Source organism: Tachypleus tridentatus, chromosome 8 (assembly GCF_004210375.1).
Source record: "Tachypleus tridentatus isolate NWPU-2018 chromosome 8, ASM421037v1, whole genome shotgun sequence".
NCBI classification, from domain to species: Eukaryota; Metazoa; Arthropoda; class Merostomata; order Xiphosura; family Limulidae; genus Tachypleus; species Tachypleus tridentatus.
In genome coordinates, this window is record NC_134832.1 from 95,296,819 (window position 1) to 95,316,405 (window position 19,587).

A 19,587-nucleotide genomic window follows, 5' to 3' on the forward strand; every position below is an offset into this window, starting at 1 on the left:
TCTCCATAAGCACAAACAAAATGAGCACAGGATCATTCTTGGTAGAGAAAACTAAATGCACTAAAAGTGAGAAAGTTGGAAAGTGGGACAGAGAAGTATCTATCTGAAGTACATTTTCAAATGATGAAAATGTAAACTTCTGAAATCCTTCTCACTATTCTGAAATGCAAAGGGCAAGAATTCCATAATGAATATGGTCATAGTGATGAGAAACTGCAAAGGTAAGCTTCTTTTGAAAAATAAAGTCAGTAAGGGAAAACCCAGTGTCAAGGCTGAGGCTAACTTTGTGAAGTGTCAGTCAGTGGGTGACCATATTCATCTTTATCAAGGGTTACTCTTTGCTAACAGATGTAGCAGAGTAAAAGATATTGTAAGAAACATCTTCTGCTGGGTGCTAACATGTTCTTAGGTGAACAGAATGGTATATTGCTCAACAAACCATAATCAAATGGATGGACAGTTAAGAATAAGTGTGTATGCATAGCCAGTACTATAAGTCAGGCCATTCCATATGGGAATATTTCTTACACAACATCCACATCATAAAAATCCAGTACAGAAAGTAGCATCCCAGACTTATGTCTCGAGGTGAACCAAGGAACAATTCAGCAAGAATGGAATGGTTCATAATATAGTTAGGTGTCTTATACTACATCACCAGGTAACAATCCAGTCCTACTTCTCAAATGAAAGCATTAGCCACATTACTTTACTTATTCTCCATGATATTTAAAATGTCTTATTATTAAATGTTGTAAAGATTAACAGCCTTATAAGCACAAATTATGCAAAGAACAAAAACAAATTTACCAAATATGAAGATGATTATCTCTGTCTCGTTTGATGTACCACATCCTTTTCAAGGGTACATTATGTGTTTGCAAACTGCAATGTCTAAGGAATACTGCTTTCTCAAAGTTCTTCACATGTATCCCACAAATCACTTCAACTATGGTCTTAAGAACACCATATATCATTGGAAATAAGAAAAAAATCTCCTTCTAGGAGACCAGGAGGTGTGAAACCAAAAGACAAAACATCACACCTCAGCAGGAGACTGCACCACATCTGATCCAGCTAAACTATTCATTGTTTTATGAGTGTTGCAAAACATTAATGGCACAGAAGCATGAAAGAATCCCAAAATATCAATGAATGACAAATGGGACTCCAGGGTGTTGAGAGACTAGGACATGATAGACAACAGTGGTAGTTCAACCTCATCCAACACCAGACAAAATGCTTCAACCAAAACCTGAAAACATCTGGAAATATACACAAGTTCATACCATCTACATATGACACTAAAAGTAATCAGAACATCTCTAACCAAAACCAGACCCACCAGGAATGTAAATCCTGAGAATGGTAGAAAGGAGGAATACTATGGTATCAAAAATGAATTGGTCAAATATGTAGATAGGAATATAGCATGGTGCTACAGCCAAACCCAGGAGATGTTTGGAATGGTACATCAGGTCCACAGTAGGAAATAATATAAGCCAGTGACACTTGCAGAATGCCACTGCCCTACTCTCAAGCTTAGTGATATGATTTACCATTCAACAGGACAGGATTCCTTGGTCCACCATCCCAGTGGCTAGGAACTGGTAAGTGGTAAGGACTTCTATATTCCACACAAAAAAAATGGGATGAAAAATACATTGGAAAATCCAGATGACAACATCACTGGAGATATTACAACAAGAGACCACAACACCTTTTTTCAAAAAGCACAGCTACCTTTTCAACAGAGTTGATCAGCAAAAACCAGAAATCACTTGAAATTGCACATCAGATCTATGGTACAAAGTCTAAACACCACAGAGAAGCAGAGATGGACAGTAATCCTGTGTGTGTGACTCATGTGCATCGATGACACAAGGAAAAGGCCATCAAAGAGAACTACAAGCAGTCACATGGAACATCTTATCTCTAGAATGTGCATGACCCAAAACTGCAACATAATTTTGTTTAGGCAAATAAAACAGACACTACAAACACATGGCAACATCTGAAATCACACATCAAGTCCACAGTACAAAAGGCTACAATGTACTTGACATTGAACATGGTTATAGGATGGATAGCGCTGTTCAAAAAACATATACTTAGTTAACACTTGCCACAGAGTGGGATCCACAATACAATAGAATAGCTAAAAAGCCCCCAAAAAGTAAGACATGTGAAAAAAAAATCTTTTCACAGTACCAAAATATGAACATTTAAATAAAAAGTAAAGAAAAACTGAAACATATTGCAATGGAAAACATCAACAAATCCATGAGGAAAAGTCAGCATGCCTGTACAATACTACTGCCAATTGAAACGTAATGAGAGCAGATGTGAAGTGGGCTCTGGTCATGATAAAAGCAGTATAACACTCCTACTGGTAAAGAGCTGCTGCATGATCATTTATACATAGATATGCATGCAGACTTAGGAGGTAGAAGGCCAGTGGCATACATTGAAAATTTTTGGCAGTAGAGAGCAGAGCTAGATGAGAAAAGTTATTTTGTGGGAGAATGCAAGATATTGTATCAAAAATCATACCAAAGAAATACAAGCAGTGAAAGATAAAAGTTACACAACCTGATCTACAATGAGAATAGAGAAAGTGAGATACTGTAAAAAGAAGGTTAGGGATTCTGAAAGGTTGAAATGAAAATACTCATTCCTCTAAACAAGGGTGGGCAATTCATGGCCACATGTTGCCAGTGGATAGGACAATTGTGGCCAGATCGAGTTTAGGAATAAACTTTTACCATCATTTATTTTTAGCACAAATCTGGTAATCAACAACTGCACTGCCTCACGTCATCGCTTATGTCGTGTGCTTCATCACTGTCACAGATTGCCCATTTGGAACAACAGTCTGATTTAGATGTTTGTTATCGAGTGTGTTGTTTTGCATATGATTGCAAACATTTTATTGTTCAACTTTCAAGTGTTTAAATATATTTTGTTTGTAATCCCATAATATGGATAAGTGGATAATTCAAAAACAAAAGAATCCAGATGTTGGTGAACACTCAGAAAATAAAGCCAACTTAATTGATTCTGGCATAACTGCTGAAAAGAAAATGGTGCATGACTGGAAAAACAAGAAATGAGAATTTAGTGAAAGTTGGGAGTTGAAATTTGTAGTGATTGTAGCAAATAAGCCAATGTGTCTTTTGTGTAACAAAGTTTTTATGAATAAAGTATACAACCTCAAGCAAAACTTTAACAATGTTCACAACAAATTTGATGTAAAATTTCCAGTTGATAGCAAAAATTGTATGAATAAAATTAGAAGTCTGAAAGCACAACTTCATGAACAAAAGGGAGGCCGAAGAAGATTTTTTATCATCGATAGAACTAGTTACATTAACTAGCTATAAAGTAGCTCAAATTCCAGCTCAAAAATCGTTTTTTGATGCTGAACTAGTAAAAGAAATATTGATTGTGGACATTGAAACTCTGTTGGAGAATTATGATTCAAAAATAAAAGATATTCTTTAAAAGGTAAATAATTTGCAATTAAGTCAAAGAACAATTGTCTGCAGAATGCTAGCGTTAGTAAAATACATAGAAAATCAGTGGCTTGAACAACTAAAAGACTTTTTCTTTAGCACTAGATTATTGACACTGCACAGTTGATATTTTGGGTTCGATATGTAACTTCAGACCTCCAAGTGAGAGAAGAAATGCTTGGCCTTTATGGATTACAAGATCAAACACGGAAAAAACATCTTTGAAAAATTTCTTGAAATGTTAAAAAAATTCAATCTGGATTTTAAAAAACTGGTTTCTCTCAGAACAGATGGTGCTGGCAGAACAATTACAAAAGAACGATTTGACACATTTTGCAAAGTTGAATAGTTTTCTAGAAAATAATGATTATGATTTCTGATGCTAAAGATGATCTCTATGTAAACTGGATCAAAAATCTATCTCAAAAACTTGAATCACATTTCTCCAAATTTAAAAATATGAAATTGATATTTGAATTTTTACATCATCCATTTCAATTTGACTTTGAAAATTTCAGTAAGGAAATTTCATCTTTTTTGTCTTTGGATAAGTATGAATTTGAAGATGAGATACTTACCCTGCAAAGTGTAGAACACATAAAAGGTAAACAAAAATGTTCTATCAGAGAGATGTGGCTCACTCTTCTGATAAATGAGTCTTCCTAATTTAAAATTAGCAATTTAAAAATTATTTTCCAGGCTTAGATCCATATGGGTGAATCAACAGTTTCTATGCTTGACTTTCTCAAGTCTAAATATAGATCTAGCCTTATTGACATAAATTTAAAGGCAGAGCTAAGATGCTCATTAAGCACAGATATTAAGTGCCAAATTTCATAAAACTTGTTGATGAAAACTCCCATCAATTTTTGCATTGAAGATTAGTTGAAATGCAATTATTTTGATTAATCTAACATCTTTCTTTCTTTTTAAATAGTGTGGCCAATGTTGTTTTCATTAGTCACACTTGTGGCTACTGAAAAACAAGTTGCTCACCCTTGATCTAAACACTCTAACAGAAAAAGCTACAAGAGTTAGGTATAAACCTTCAAATGAAGAGACTGCCAGAACAGGAAAATAATGTGAGATAAAGGTATTGGGTGGAAGTCCACATACCAGTCTGAATACTGTGCACAATGACCTCCACTGGGCAAATTTACAGGTCTGTTACGAGCATAGAAAAGTGACAAACCTGATGAGATGCAACTCACAGAAAATATCTCACCTTCAAAGAGTACCCCAAATAAAGTGTTGTCTAGTATCTCTAAGAGGTATAAATGCAAAAACAAAACCTTCAAGACCCTCACTCAACAAGATCAAGATTGAAATTTCATTGGACCATGATAGAGAAAGGTTTTCACCTGGACAAAAGAACTGAACCTCACATTGTTGAAAGAATGGAAGTGAAAAGTATTGGAAGAAGACCACATACCACAGGATGTCCTCAAGCATGTAATTCAAACATGCAGTGAAAGACTTGGAAATGTTATTAATCTGATGAGATGAAACTCTCAAAATTTACCAATAACAAAATTGGACTCAAAATCAATTCCCAATCAGATGCAACTAACAGTAAAGAAAAAAAACTTACAAACTAAATAACATTAGTAATGAATAAAAGTAAAAATTTTTAAAATATAGAGAAATAAGCAAATCCCAAATGCAATTTTAAAGTAACCTAGATGGTAAAATAAGAATAAAAATTTAACTTACACTGAGTAAAAAAAGACAAATAACAATTTATCTAGTGCAGAAATTAGATCTATCCACACAAGCTTACACAAGTTCATTGAACATGAGTAAAACCTACAGAAAGTGAGAAATACACACTGAAAAATCATACATCTAATAAAAAGAATAATACCAAATGCAGCAGATTACAAGGAGGCATGGTAACAGGTAGAAAGTGTCATACAAAAACAAATTACACAGTAGTTCCATCACTATGCACAAAAACTGCACTTCAGGAGGAGAAAAATTGTTGGTTAAATGTAAGAACTAAAATTGTGCTTCCCCAACAGATATCATTGACCCTGAGATTTGAGAACTAGTGTTGGAACTATTGTCTACTTATGGCAGAAATTTTATCATTTGTTACACTAAATCTCAAATTCATAAGAATAAAATATAATTTGGAAAACAAACATTTCAAAAACAAATGAGTAGAAACAAGAAAAATCAAATGCAAGAAGTTGAAAGAGACATAAATTTGTGATCAAGCACAATCAAAAGAGAACAAGTTAAAACACTTGTCTATACACTAGAATGCCAATTGAGAAAGTGAAGATTGTGCTACAATGGTAGAGGGAATACCTGCATCAGTGTAGAGAACACATGATTTGTGGAGGGCAGTCACATGATTAGCATATCTTGCTGCAATGTCTCAGAAATGAAGTAGTGTGAAAGACAAAATTTCAGCACTGCTTAGAGGGCAAATCAAGATAGCTTTGAACAAGAGGTATTAACATTTTGGAAGCCTATTCACAGTGTTAATCTATTTTTATGCACTATGTGTCCTTCAAAGTCTAACTTGTGACTTGATAGTTCATTATTTACTTTTGTGCTTAACAGAAAACAAATATTTTGAATACTTGAATAACTTGATTAGTTTAATATTTGCATGGCTATTAATTTAATCATAATCCTCATTACTCAATTGTTGGAATAGCTGACTCAAAATGGTAATAACTAAAAACCCCAATTTTAAATAATTATTTTTGTGACAACTGATATAATAATAATTTTGATTAATGAATTATAGGTATAATTAAAACTAATATTCAATAATAATTATTTTAATTAATACATTTCATCACAATTTTGAATGATTAATTTAGGTAACATCAATTAATATAATCAATCAATACTCAAAAGAAATTGATGATATCAATTAGTTAATCATATCTGTCATGTTTGAAGCACTTTGGGTAATTTTATCTTTTAGCTTCTCACAAAACAAAGAGCAAAAAAACTGGACAAACAAATTGGGTGAAATAATTAATTTTCTCTATAAAATATATGAAGAATCCCTCCAGTAATGAGTGGAATTAATTGCAATATTTAACATTTGGTGGTAATTTTACTTATCTGACTCGTATGTTACAAGGACTCTCTTAGCCTTATTCAGTCATGGACCCACTTTCAATGATTTAAATAAAAAAAAAGCAGGAACAACACACTGATAATTCTAGTTACCATATTATTAGTATTAATACTGGTAGTACTTACTTTTTAAACTGAAGATTGGTTTAGATGTTTACTTTTCTAAAGGATGTATGTATACAGACAGCCTTAAAGGACCACAGTCTCTTGTTGTCCATAGGTTATGTTATATAAAGCACTAGTATCCACCACTGACAATGCACTCAAGTTAATATTAGTATTATATACCTAAAACTATCTTAACCCTTTCGTAATGGGCTCGGCATAATATACAAGTTTAAATACACGTTTTTACCCTATAACTTTTAATACAGTATTATACCTTCACAAAATTTGGCAGACATTTAGTGAATATTAAAATTTTTTGTACACAAAAAAATCTGTCTTTTTAAAAGATTTGTTTGTAAAAATAGAATCTGATTACTAGTCCCAGTGCAAAATGGCTTCACGTTATGATTAAAAACTATTCTTAATTTCAAAAATCTCAAATATTTATTTGTGTAATCTCTAAAACTTCCTAAATACATTTCAAACACTTGTTTCAGCAAGACTTTTTATTTTATTATTTTCTATACCCTATGCGAGGGTCTGTCAACTAACCAACAAATTAGGAAATAAATATAAACTTTTCATGCTAGAATGACTACATATTATAAACATGAAAATATATATGTTTAGTCTAAGTAGACTAAGTCTCATTATATATTTACTTTTTTTTTAACATACGAGGTCTGTTCAAAAAATACGCGGACTGACGTCATAAAACAAAATGTACTTTATTTAGAAGTTACAGGTCTGGAACCCCTTTAAAGTACTTTCCTCCCCAACGCACACACTTATCCCAACAGTGTTTCCACTTGTTGAAACAGTCCTGATACGCTTCTTTTGTAATGTCCTCCAGCTCCTTCGTCGCATTTGCCTTAATCTCGGGAATCGTCTCAAAGCTTCTTCCTTCCAAGGGTCTTTTGAGTTTGGGGAACAAGAAAAAATTGCAAGGAGCAAGGTCAGGTGAGTAGGGGGGGTGGGGAAGAATAGTGATCGAGTGTTTGGCCAAAAACTCACAAGTTCTGAAAACTGAATTTCGCAGCAACATGGTGCATCTTCAATTTTTCGGTCAAAATCTCGTAACAAGATCCAACTGATATCCCACACTCTTCAGCAAGCTCCCTGACAGTCAGACGTGTGGGTCGTCAGTTGACGTGGAAGGACGTCCAGGACGCTCATCATCTTCAATGGACTGTCGACCATCCTTAAAACGTTCATGCCACTTGAAACATGCCGTACGCTTCATAGCAACATCACCGTAAGCCGTGTTAAGCATAGCAAAAGTTTCAGTCGCAGATTTTCCAAGTTTAACACAACATTTCACAGCAAGTCGTTGCTCCTTCAGGTCATTCATTCTGAAATCTGCCAAATGAAAAAATCGCACTTCACTTAAAACCGCGTAGCTAATACACAAATGAAGATATCTGCAATCGGGAAATGGCATCGTAATCAGCTGATCTGTGCGAACCTAGCAGATTCCCCTGTAACCAACTGGAGCCGCGCAATTCAAACAGTCCGCGTATTTTTGAACAGCCCTCGTACTGAACTTCTATTTATGGCTAGCTAACATAACTTGCATTGACACAATGCACATGCACTCATGATATTGTATCCAATAATATAAAACTAGCCTGGTCTTAGCTGTGTTTAAGTGGACTAGTATTTTATACAGGGTGGCCAGTAAGTCCATACCCATCCACGTTATTATGTTATATTCAATTAAGCACTTATAATTTTTTTTTTGAGAAATACGGCCGATGTAAGCTTATTTACACTTGAAGAGCGTATTGTGACAAGTAAGCATAATATTATGCAGCGAGAATGAAAGACAGCACAGATACACTGGGTACACAAGATATATGGATAAGTAGGGACTTACGAGCCACCTTATACAGTAACACTAAAATTATTATACATTATACAGTGTATATGTATATAGTTTCTTACTATTTATAAACAAGTTATGAAACTTATTTTCCTTAAAATATAGAACAATAAATAAAGTAAAGCAAACAATTACTTCTAGCTTTGCATGTGGAGGATATCAAAATTTTTTTTTTCAGTTTTATATCTATACAGTTGAATAACCAAAAATCATAAATAACTATACTAACACCATAGAATTTCACTGATTAAGCTCAGTAAGCAAACTGCATTTAGGTCTAAAAAAAGTATGAAACTTCAAACAGACTACAACATAACCTACCTCCTGGATCGAAAGAATGTGGTAGTTTTTCACAGATTAAAATGGCTGAGAAAACCACTCAGGGAACGATCTTAGCTGGCAATTGTTACTCACATCATATATTGCAGTGAGAGTAAATAAAGAACCATTTCAAAAAAAGGAAAGAAGTGAATGTGGCCACTGTGTTTTAGTACATAAGCCTTATCTCACCAAAATAAAAATATGCAAGATTCTTATTTTATATTCTAGCTTGTCAATATTGGTAATTTGAGTTTCTAATTTCTACAAAACTATAGATTCAGACATCACAAACATCTAATTTAAACAGTGCTGCATTCTATATTTAGATGTGTTCTTTTAATACTTACTTTTAAATTAAAAAATTAACATATATTATATTTAGCTTTGAATCATCATCTCCACCTTGATTCCAAAATTACTGACAAATTCATAAAACAGTAGTTCAATAAAATTTTTAATGCAAGTCAACAAATATGACATGGCCTTTGACCCCTGACTCATTGCAAAAAGTTAACTGGAGCCTAGTTTGTCTCTTCCAAATCTTAAATTTCTATCCTTTCATCATATTAATATTATACCAAGTACACTGTACAAAAATAATCAGTAGGATTTACTCTACTGATCCCAAAAATAATCTTGTAAACTTCAAAAACACCAGCCTCTTACCCTTCTTTTATCAAGAAAAAACAGTTTAAGGGATTTTAAACTATCTTTTTAAGTTAATCAGTCTTTTCCTAGTAGCTCTCCCCGAACCATATCCAAGTGCCAGTAAATATATTTAATATAGTAATTTTAGATACAAATAACAAAACTGCATACAGTATTCCAAGTGAGATATAACTAGCGATATTTACATGAATGATTACCTACTATGTCTTTGTAGTTATAACCAATGTCTGTAGTTTATAAACACAACCATAAAATTTTATTGGCATACTAATAGTAGCAACAAAGCACTAACTATAACATAAACATTGGAGACTGGCAGAACACTGACCCTTGAGTTGATTCTGAGGAACTGGCACTGATAACAGTCCTTATTTATGGGTTTTAAAAAATTTGGTGATATTTAACACCTGGGAGGGCCAAGTACAATATTAACCTTTTCCTCCCTTCTTGACAATTGTTTTGTTTACCTTCTATGTTTTGCCAGACAAATACTAGCATAATTACAACACAAAAATCAGGGATTATACCAAGTTTCTCAAGAACATACTCTTAACCCTACCAAGGCCACATTCATGTAAATAATTAAGAGTATTTAATATGATAAATACACTTTCTCTTACTTTGATTTGTGTGAAAGTTCTATATACTGCAAACAGTTCTGACAGTATTCATAAATTTTTTTTATGGTTTTAAATTATTTTGAGTGTTATTCATAAATATCTCTTTGATGCTCTTAGTTTAGTTCTTAAAAACTTATTATAAAACTATGTTTAACAACAGGTAGCCTTAACTTATATTTTTCAACTGCACATGTTAATAAGGAAGAGCTGCTTAGGACTACTTTAGTAACAGTCTGAGCCATATAATAGTCCACTTTCATTTTTCATGAAATAATCAAATTACCTATTTAGGAATCTATCAGGCAGTGGTATCAGATATATATTTGCACGAGAAGTTTGAAGAAGTTGATTTTGATACTTTTTAGACTGTTGTGAGCAAGACATTTTGGATGCTTTTTCATTATACCCCCACAACTTTTATTGTTGTCCTAACATTTAAGGATCAATTATATTACTTTTTTTATCACTACCTTGTCTCCAGACTAGAGTAAATCACAAAACAGGCTAAATACATTGTCTTATTAAATGAATACAATATGAAAACGAGTTTACTTTTCATGTTTTAAAGATTAAATTGTTTACTTGAACTTAGATATATTACTTTAAATTCAGCCTAAACTAAGGTAGATTATTATGACTCACATGGACTAACCATGAAGCTATATCAGGCCTAACAACGAAACAAAAACCGATTTTGATTGGAGTCTATCATCGAAAAAAAAGCAATTACAACAATAATTATAAATTACGCAACTAGAATAACATTTCCTTACCTGATTAACGCAACGACTTTCATAGCTTGATTTCTTTTCTTCTTATTTGCAAATGAATTACAAATATGTTACATTTCAGCACGAGTAGCATTAAACTAATATAACCGCCCTCCTCGATACCACAATCGTAAAGGGTTTGTAGAATAATATTTTAATTGTATAAGTAAAAACGGCTCGTTTGGGTTGAGAAAATATTTACATAGAAGAGCGATCAACGTTTCGACCTTCTACGGTCATCGTTAGGTTCACAAAGAAAGAGGTAAATGACCGGAAGCTGACCACATGTTTGGAAGGAGTTGTGTAACTGAGTGTCGGAATGTAGAGGGCGATGTTAGATGTTTGAATATATAATTTTATTTATTTTATTATATTCATATAGGTGTAAAGGCGTTCCTTTATATTGGTTTATTTTGGGTTTAAGTTGTTGTAAAAGTAAGGCTTCTTTAATTTTGCGTTTGTTTATGTTTGTTTCTGTTTCCGGTCAGTTACCTCTTTCTTTGTGAACCTGAAGATGACCGAAGAAGGTCGAAACGTTGTTCGCTCTTCTATGTAAAATATTTTCTCAACTCAAACGAGCCGTTTTTGCATATATATTTCTCTACAAGTGGTTTTCTCGACATCACTGATTAATATTTTAATTGAGTATTTTCAAAATTTACTTGATTTGTGACTAATGCTCAGTTTCAGAAACATCTCAGCATAATGTAATTATTAATTTTATTAAATTTTCATCATTATTATTTCATATTATTCCTCCATAACGAATTACTATAATAAAAAAATGTTTATAATTAATAGTTGTTTGTTTTTTGAATTTCGCACAAAGCTACTCGAGGGTTATCTGTGCTAGCCGTCCCTAATTTAGCAGTGTAAGACTAGAGGGAAGGCAGCTAGTCATCACCACCCACCGTCAACTCTTGGGCTACTCTTTTACCAACGAATAGTAGGATTGACCGTAACGTTATAACGCCCCCACGGCTGGCAGGACGAGCATGTTTAGCGCGACGGGGATGCGAACTCGCGATCCACATTATAATTAATATAAAAATGTTTGGAATATATTCTGAATATTTCTTTTTTTTTCAATTATAAGTATAATTTTGGTGGCATTTTTTGTTTGTTTGTTGTTAAGCGTACATAAGCTCTTTTTACTTCGGATATCTAAACTATACTTTTAGAGTTATAAGTCCTTAGAATTACTGCTGAGCCACCAAAGGTTTCATCTATTTGTTTGTTGTAAAGCGCAAAGCTACTCAATGAGTTATCTGTGCTCTTCTCACTGCGGGTAGCGAAACCACATTTTGAGTGTTATAAGCCCTCACGCTAATCGCTGAACCAAATGAGGGGGCTCCATAGGAATAATTTTAAGTATTATGAAAGAAAATTATCTTGATATTCTGGTTGGTTAATCTCTTAAGATATCTAAGCAGTGTGTTGTTACTACATAATCTAAAATAATTTGATTATTGTGAAACAATGATAATCTTTGTAAGTGTCATTATGATAAGGGAGCATCTGTTTTTCCTAAGAAAAATACTAATTTACAATTCTAGTTTGATTTTCACGAAGAACTCACTACTGTACACGTCCCATGTTTTAGTAAAAAAGCTTTTTATTTTTATTTCTGTTGTTTTTCAGGTTTTTCCGTTTAAGTTTTCCTTTTTATCTGTTAACTAAAGTAATTATGTAAGTAACAGAGCTCCCGTTGATTTAGCGATAAGTCTGATGGCTTTTCACGCTGACTATCAGATTTCGATATCCGCGGCGGGTAAAATATGGATAGCCCACTGTGTAGCTTTGTGCTCAACAATAATCAAAAAATTAAAACTGATCTATGCATTAATGTCAACTATAGGTTTCGATGAATACCATCACATCTCCTGTTAACGAATCAAGGAAATACATATTTCCGATTATATGAGAATCTGAAATTAAGTGGAGAACCTTGTTTTCAGGATGTAAGAAAGCTGTTTGTTTTTAAGCAGGAAACTATATAATGAGCAGTCCGTGTTGCTTTTACTACAAGTGTCGAAATGTGGTTTTATAGCAGTGTGAGCCTTCAAATTTATCGTTTAACTGGGGTCAAGGCCCGGCATGGCCAAGCGTGTTGAGGCGTGCGACTTGTAATCTGAGGGTCGCGGGTTCGCATCCCCGTCACGCCAAACATGCTTGCCCTTCCAGCTGTGTTTTAACGCCTTCCAGGCGTTATAATGTTACGGTCAATCCCACTATTCGTTGGTAAAAGAGTAGCCCAAGAGTTGGCGGTGGGTGGTGATGACTAGCTGCCTTCCCTCTAGTCTTACACTGCTAAATTAAGGACGGCTAGCACAGATAGCCCTCGAGTAGCTTTGTGCGAGATTCAAAACAAACAAACAAACAAACTGGGGTCAACTGTGAGATGGAAAATTAACTTTCTTGGTAATGTAAAGACAATAAGTGAACGAGTTTGTATAACGTAATGATATATATATATAGTGATATTTTCATTATATTGTGGATAACTATATTTTATACATATCAGTTTATGTCATGGATGGATCTAGAGATAAAATTTGACGGTGCACCATCTAAATGATGTAGTTGGAACTCATAAAATTATTAACAACTGTATTTATTCGTGGTGACTAAAACGTACAGATGACGCTCTAGTGTAGCATCTGTTCTAGTTACACGGGTAACGTTAGTGGTTTCAGAAGATACGTGTAGTTAAATGTACTTTCGAAGTTAGGATTTTATCTGATGCTTAAAATGCAAACTAATTCTACTAGTATAGTGCTGGTGTAGGTCACATCCTGTGTATTAAAGTGTAGTTGAGCTATTTTTGTTATTGTGGATGATAACAATACTAACATACCGTAACTAACAGTATAACATTAGTTAAGAGAATTCTATTTACGTTGTTAACTTAATGATAATCGTTTAATGCTGCTGCTACGGATGCAAAAGTTAAATCAGTAAAATATGTCTTGGCTTAGTGACAGTTTCAGTTCTTTGACTGGCCATCTTAGTCATTTAACAAATTTGAAAAACGACGTTTTAACAGAAGACTTTGGGCAGGAAGACATAAACCAAGAAGCCTATGGTAAGTAACTTAAGCCTACCTGCTACATCATCAGTATATGATATTAATCTAGCTATTTTCATTTTAAGCTTATTTTGGGTTTTGGAAGACTATTTTTGAACTATCATTCATTTAGTATGATGAACGTCTTCAGGTGCAAAAGTTTACATGGTTGCAAAAATGAAAGATGAATGCATATTTTACAAATCTTTATTACTATTGTGGGTTTTGCTCATAAAGACATTGAGAGGTGTAGACTGAAACTAGGGGTCCCAGAGAATTATAATTTCTGGCCATGGAGATGTGTGAATGTGAACTATCAATTGTAAATATACAGATCTCACATAAACAAAATACTGATTATTCTACATGAAAAAACAAATAAAAACATCTCCAATATCAATACATGCTGAATTTGTATAATTTATCTCAAGGAGTTGTAGTTATAAATTGGCTTTAAAAATATTCCAATGATTATAAAGGCTGAGTCTCTTTTCCATGATTTTGAATTTCTAGATCATTGGTTGTCATGTGTACCTCTGAATATTCTATTTGTCCTATATATACACTGCATCAATCATGAGATATTAATTGATAAACACTTCAGTTAAATTTCTAATTCATCCTTGTTGTTACACAACATTTTACATTGTAGGGCTGGTGTATTGATTCCTTTTTTTAGCTTACAATGTTTTTGTTGTAATTTGTTACAGTTAGTATATTGATTTTAAGTTAACTGATTATTTTTATTACAATCTATATAATCAAGATTTCAACGAATCAGTTCTTGAAATAATTTTTAAAAAGTAATAATTGGAAACTAATTTTGGTTAGTTGATTGAACTGTAATTTTGATTTATTAATTAGTCTGTGTGACATTAATCAGTGTAATCACTGTCATTATGCTGTCCAGCTCTAGCATCATCTGGTACTGGATTTCATTACTATTATTAGAAAATAAGCTTGACTCATTTTTAAGGGATAATGAAAACCATAAAAGCAGTATTGTGATGTAAGATTTTTATATTATTTTATATTAGATCTAAATTGAATAAAATTATTAAAAACTGGTTTATTATTTTACTTGTAATCATTATACCAAATGACTGTTAATATACCTGACAGCTCTATTGACAAAAAACAAAACTATACAGAACAACTACTGTTATAAATATCATTTAAACATGGATATGTTATAGCTCTCACAGGTAAAAAAAAAATGGAAAAAATTAGTGACTTTTATATATTCTTTGTCAAAGAAAAGTCAGGAAAATTTCATTTTACAGACAAAAACCAGGAAAAGTCTGAGTTTCATGTGATTTAATGGTGCTTCAGGACAAGGAAAAATCCTTGAGATATGAGCATTTCAATGAACATGCCACATTCTTCTGTCACCATTCTCTAGATGTACTGTTATAATCTATTCTGACTCTTCTACTGTTTCCTACATCAACTGTTGGAGGGCCTCTGTTTTTTTCTTATGTTTCTCTCTTGGGTTTGTGAAAGTAGCCAGTTGTTAATCCACTATGTTTGCAAGATTTTGAATTTAGTGATAGATTAGCTGACACTCACCCAGATTGAATCCTTCCAACAAAGTACTTCTTACATCCTGGTGTTTTTTTGGGTTGTACTCGGTTTAGGAGTTCTCTTATCAATGTATTTGAAACTCCTCTTTTCACCAAGCTTCCACTTTTTGGACACCAGTCCCAAATTCTGTGGCCTTGGCATTATTACCTCTGAATCAGGATTTATCCACCATCTTTCATTATTCTTATCCTCTAAGTTTTTCCCTGTGTATTGCCTTTAATTCACAACGTTTCTTGTTAACTTTTCTCATTTCCCATCTTTTGCCAGATAAGTTGAGATTTCAGCTCCATTTCCTTCTTAGTGATCCTTAAGCCTTAATCTGGTAAGTTACTTTTACATCACCATCAGGTGTCTCTTTGACTATGGTACAACAAGTCTTTGTCTTCAATCCTAACTTTTTTTTGTAGTTCCTTCTGGGATAAGCAGATTTCTATCACAAGGTAATCCATCTCCTTGAACACACTTGTTAATCATCCATTCTTTTGATGTATCAGTGTTAATGGATATTTAATTGACACTGGTATATTGCCACTTTTTATTGGTTATTCAGTTCTTCCTCATTTCACCTTTTTTTTTTAACCTTTTTACAAGTGGCATATCCATTTCTTGGATCACTTATCACATGATGGCTTATTGATGACATATTTTTGTGTCAGCTCTCACTGACCTTGTATGGACTTTTCTACTCTGTCATCTACATTTCCCAGTTTCTCTACTACACCGGAACCTCCTTTTAGTTTTCAGGACTTTTGCAAATCCTATATTCAAACTTTTGACTTTCTTCTTTCTGTACTGTCTCTATCTTAAAACATATTTTTTTCTCTTTGATGCTTGCAGGAGACTCCAGATATTTTTGCCTTTGATGCCTCTTGCACTTTTTTCTTTTTTACATAAATAGTTTGATTTTATTTCTGGATTGTTTATTTCTTCCCAAGACTTGTGTTAACTGAGAGAATGATCAGGTGTTCTCTCCCATCACCCTACCTTAAATTTCTTCTCTATATGATTGTTCACAACTTGTCCATCTCCTTTGTCCTATACACTTAGTATGATGTTATTTTACTCGCATATTTCTATTTAAATATGCCAAAATTGTCTTTTCCTGTCCTCTGTTGCCTCTTCAGATTTCTCTTCTATTTTGACCAGCTTGGTTCAATGACCCTTCATTCTTGAGAGATGACACCTTTTGTTTTTTAATATGATGTCCTATCTGGTTTGTTCTTTCATGACTTCTCTTGCATCATATTGTTGGCATCTCCTGGATGAGATGTTGTAGACAGGAATGTAGATGACCTCTGACACCCTTATGTTATATTACTTACACCAAATTGCAGTTTATATATATGATAGTTTCTGGGTTTCTGTTTTCTCCAGCCACTATTCTTCCATCTTCACAGAGGATCTAAGAAGGACTTATTTACTTCTCTTTGTTACAGCTTTGCCTTTTACCTTTCAATAAAAAAGAAATCTAAAAAAATCAACTGAAGATATGGAATCCTCTACATGGCCAGTGTTTCTTCCCAAGGAGTACTTCTTTCTTCCAAAATTCACATAGAATGGGGGATAACATAACACATTAAAGTTCAAATGTTCTTGCTCAGTTCCTGCTGATTAGATGAAGATTTTCCACTAGACTGCTTTGGTAGTTTGTGTTTACCTTTCAAGCCATACTGCACATGCAGTTAAAAAAAAAAATTATAAGTAATGTTGGTGTTGTGTTTGTCAGTATAGTTTTTATATAGTATAGACCTTAGTTTTGTGTCTGGTTTTTGAATAAATTTGGTATTAACTGGAATGTCATATTTTGTTACTAGTTTTTGCCAAATGTTGGTTATTTTTCTGCTGATGTTGGAAAAATTTTCTTAACCCAAATGAGCCATTTTTACATATATATTTTTCTCTACAAGTGGGTTTTCTCGACATCACTGATTGTGAAGTGTGCCTCACTGTTTATTTGAGGAAGTGTGCTTGCTTGAAGTCTTGGTGCAGGCACAAAAACCTTTTAGGACTGATCCATTAAAGACAAAGACTCATAATGGTAGATCAAATGAAGGGTGACCCATTAAAGACAGTGGTTTATAATGGTAGTAAAGGGAGAGCAGTGGTTCAGTAACTTGTGTATATTGACTGTTTTAAACAATTTAATTCTTTATAGTTATTCAGAAATCCTAAAAGGAAAATAAGAAAAGAAAAGCATTATCAGGAAAAATTAAGAACAAACCATACTCTTATATTTATACTTTGTAATTTTATCTAAAGCCAACTTTATTAACAAACGATATACTGGTACTGTTAGTTACTATATACTAATGTCAGTCTTTGTGTGTTCACTTGTTAAGTGTTCATAGATAAATCCAAAGTTGATAACTAAAATTTGCAGAATATGTTCCAAATATGATTTTTCTAAAAAAGCACCAGCTCTGAGCACATCACAATGATGAGTGAGTTTATAGTGAATAATTTTGGTGTAATATTTCATTACACACATACACACACACTTGCATACTGCTGTTCTTTCACTTTCAGAAAAGCTTGATGCTGATCATTTCACTTTAGTTATTTCTTTGTTTTAAGCTGTAATATGGAAACATTAAAACAACTTTTAGAAAGCGAGAATGCTACATTTAGCTGAGAACAATGACAACTTCAAACTTTTTTTAAAACGAAAAGCAGAAATGCATATTCCACAAAATTTTAAAGGAATAAAAGGAGCATATTAGTCCATTAAGGATGTTTCTTCCAGTTCCTAACTGTAACGACTCTTAGTGCTAGTGTTCATTCAATCAATTCTTAAACTCAGTTAAATTTTCTGCCTCTTTCCACCACTATTGAAGGATGCCCATTCAAAAAAAACCATCCACCCTTTTTCAAAAGTAATACTGTCTAAACTGCAGATGACTCCTATGCAACCAAGATTTGAGTTTATGATCCCTTGCCTTATTTTTTTACACGTACAAAAAAGTTTGAATCTGTATTATCAGTACTCTTGATAATCGTAAACATCTCAATCAGATCCTCTCTGACCCTTCTCTCCAGAGAGAAAACAAGTTTACAGATTTTAATCTATCCTTATAGGACAGTTCCACCATCCCAAGTATCCTTTAAGTGGCTCTTCTCTGAACCTTCTCCAACAATTCAATGTTCTTCATGAAGAAGAGATCTCAAAAGTGTATACAGTACTTTAAATAAGACCTTATAAGTAATCTCTACAGTGAAACAATATCCCTTGTCTTATGTTCAATAATTCTATAGATGCTATCTGAAATTGTATTAGTCCTATTGCTAGCCACAATACAGTTTCCAAAATGTACTTACCTCTACTGACACATACAGATATTACTCAGCCCCAGCACTTCTTCCTATGCCCTTCTAAGCATTGGTCTCTTTTTGTTTTTCTTTTTTGCTTGCTCCAGTCTTTTATATCCCATTCAACTGCCCTTGGTGATATTTAGCTTGTGATACTCTCCATCTACATCAATGTGCCATCTGTTTTGGTACTGTATATAAACACCTCATTCAGGTAATACTTTCACTTTTTGAAGACTGACTCCATCTCTAATGCTGGCTTTTAGTAGGGAGAATATCATTGAAAGTAGGTACTACTAGAAATACATTTTCAGTTTATGAAAATGTTAACATAGGTGACTGAAGTGATTTTATCACAACACCAAGACTTTTTCTTCAATCATAGTGTTCCATGTATTTCCATTTAAATTCTAACAGTAATTGGAATTTTGAAAACTGACATGTATCACTTCTCATTTTGGATAGTTAAACATCATCTGTCCTGTATTGGCCCAGTGCATCAAGTAATTTAAATCTCACTGGAAGTCTGCTGAATCTTTAATACAAAATCTGTGTTATGTATAAACTTCAATATTTTATAAATAAACATTACATCAAAGCATGAGTGTTTGTTCTGTATAAGAAAAATAGATGTTTCTATGTT

General features: G+C 33.2%; 2 protein-coding genes across 4 annotated transcripts in view; one reads left to right on the top strand and one right to left on the bottom strand.

Moving 5' to 3' along the window:
• LOC143222985 (diphthine--ammonia ligase-like) overlaps positions 1 to 11,324 on the bottom strand; it is a 33,812-nt gene extending 22,488 nt beyond the window's left edge. Inside the window, exon 1 of one of the 2 annotated variants that reach the window (XM_076450300.1) lies at positions 10,991 to 11,324. In XM_076450300.1, coding sequence (XP_076306415.1) covers positions 10,991 to 11,013 — 23 coding nt within the window. In that variant the 5' untranslated portion in view covers positions 11,014 to 11,324. The remainder of the gene's footprint in view (positions 1 to 10,990) is intronic. The other variant, XM_076450302.1, reaches the window with a different exon arrangement.
• Positions 11,325 to 13,638: 2,314 nt separating this feature from the next.
• The window catches only part of LOC143222986 (thyroid receptor-interacting protein 11-like), a 54,402-nt gene continuing 48,453 nt past the window's right edge, over positions 13,639 to 19,587 (top strand). The window contains exon 1 of one of the 2 annotated variants that reach the window (XM_076450303.1): positions 13,639 to 14,072. In XM_076450303.1, the coding sequence (XP_076306418.1) occupies positions 13,952 to 14,072 (121 nt within the window). In that variant the 5' untranslated portion in view covers positions 13,639 to 13,951. The remainder of the gene's footprint in view (positions 14,073 to 19,587) is intronic. The other variant, XM_076450304.1, reaches the window with a different exon arrangement.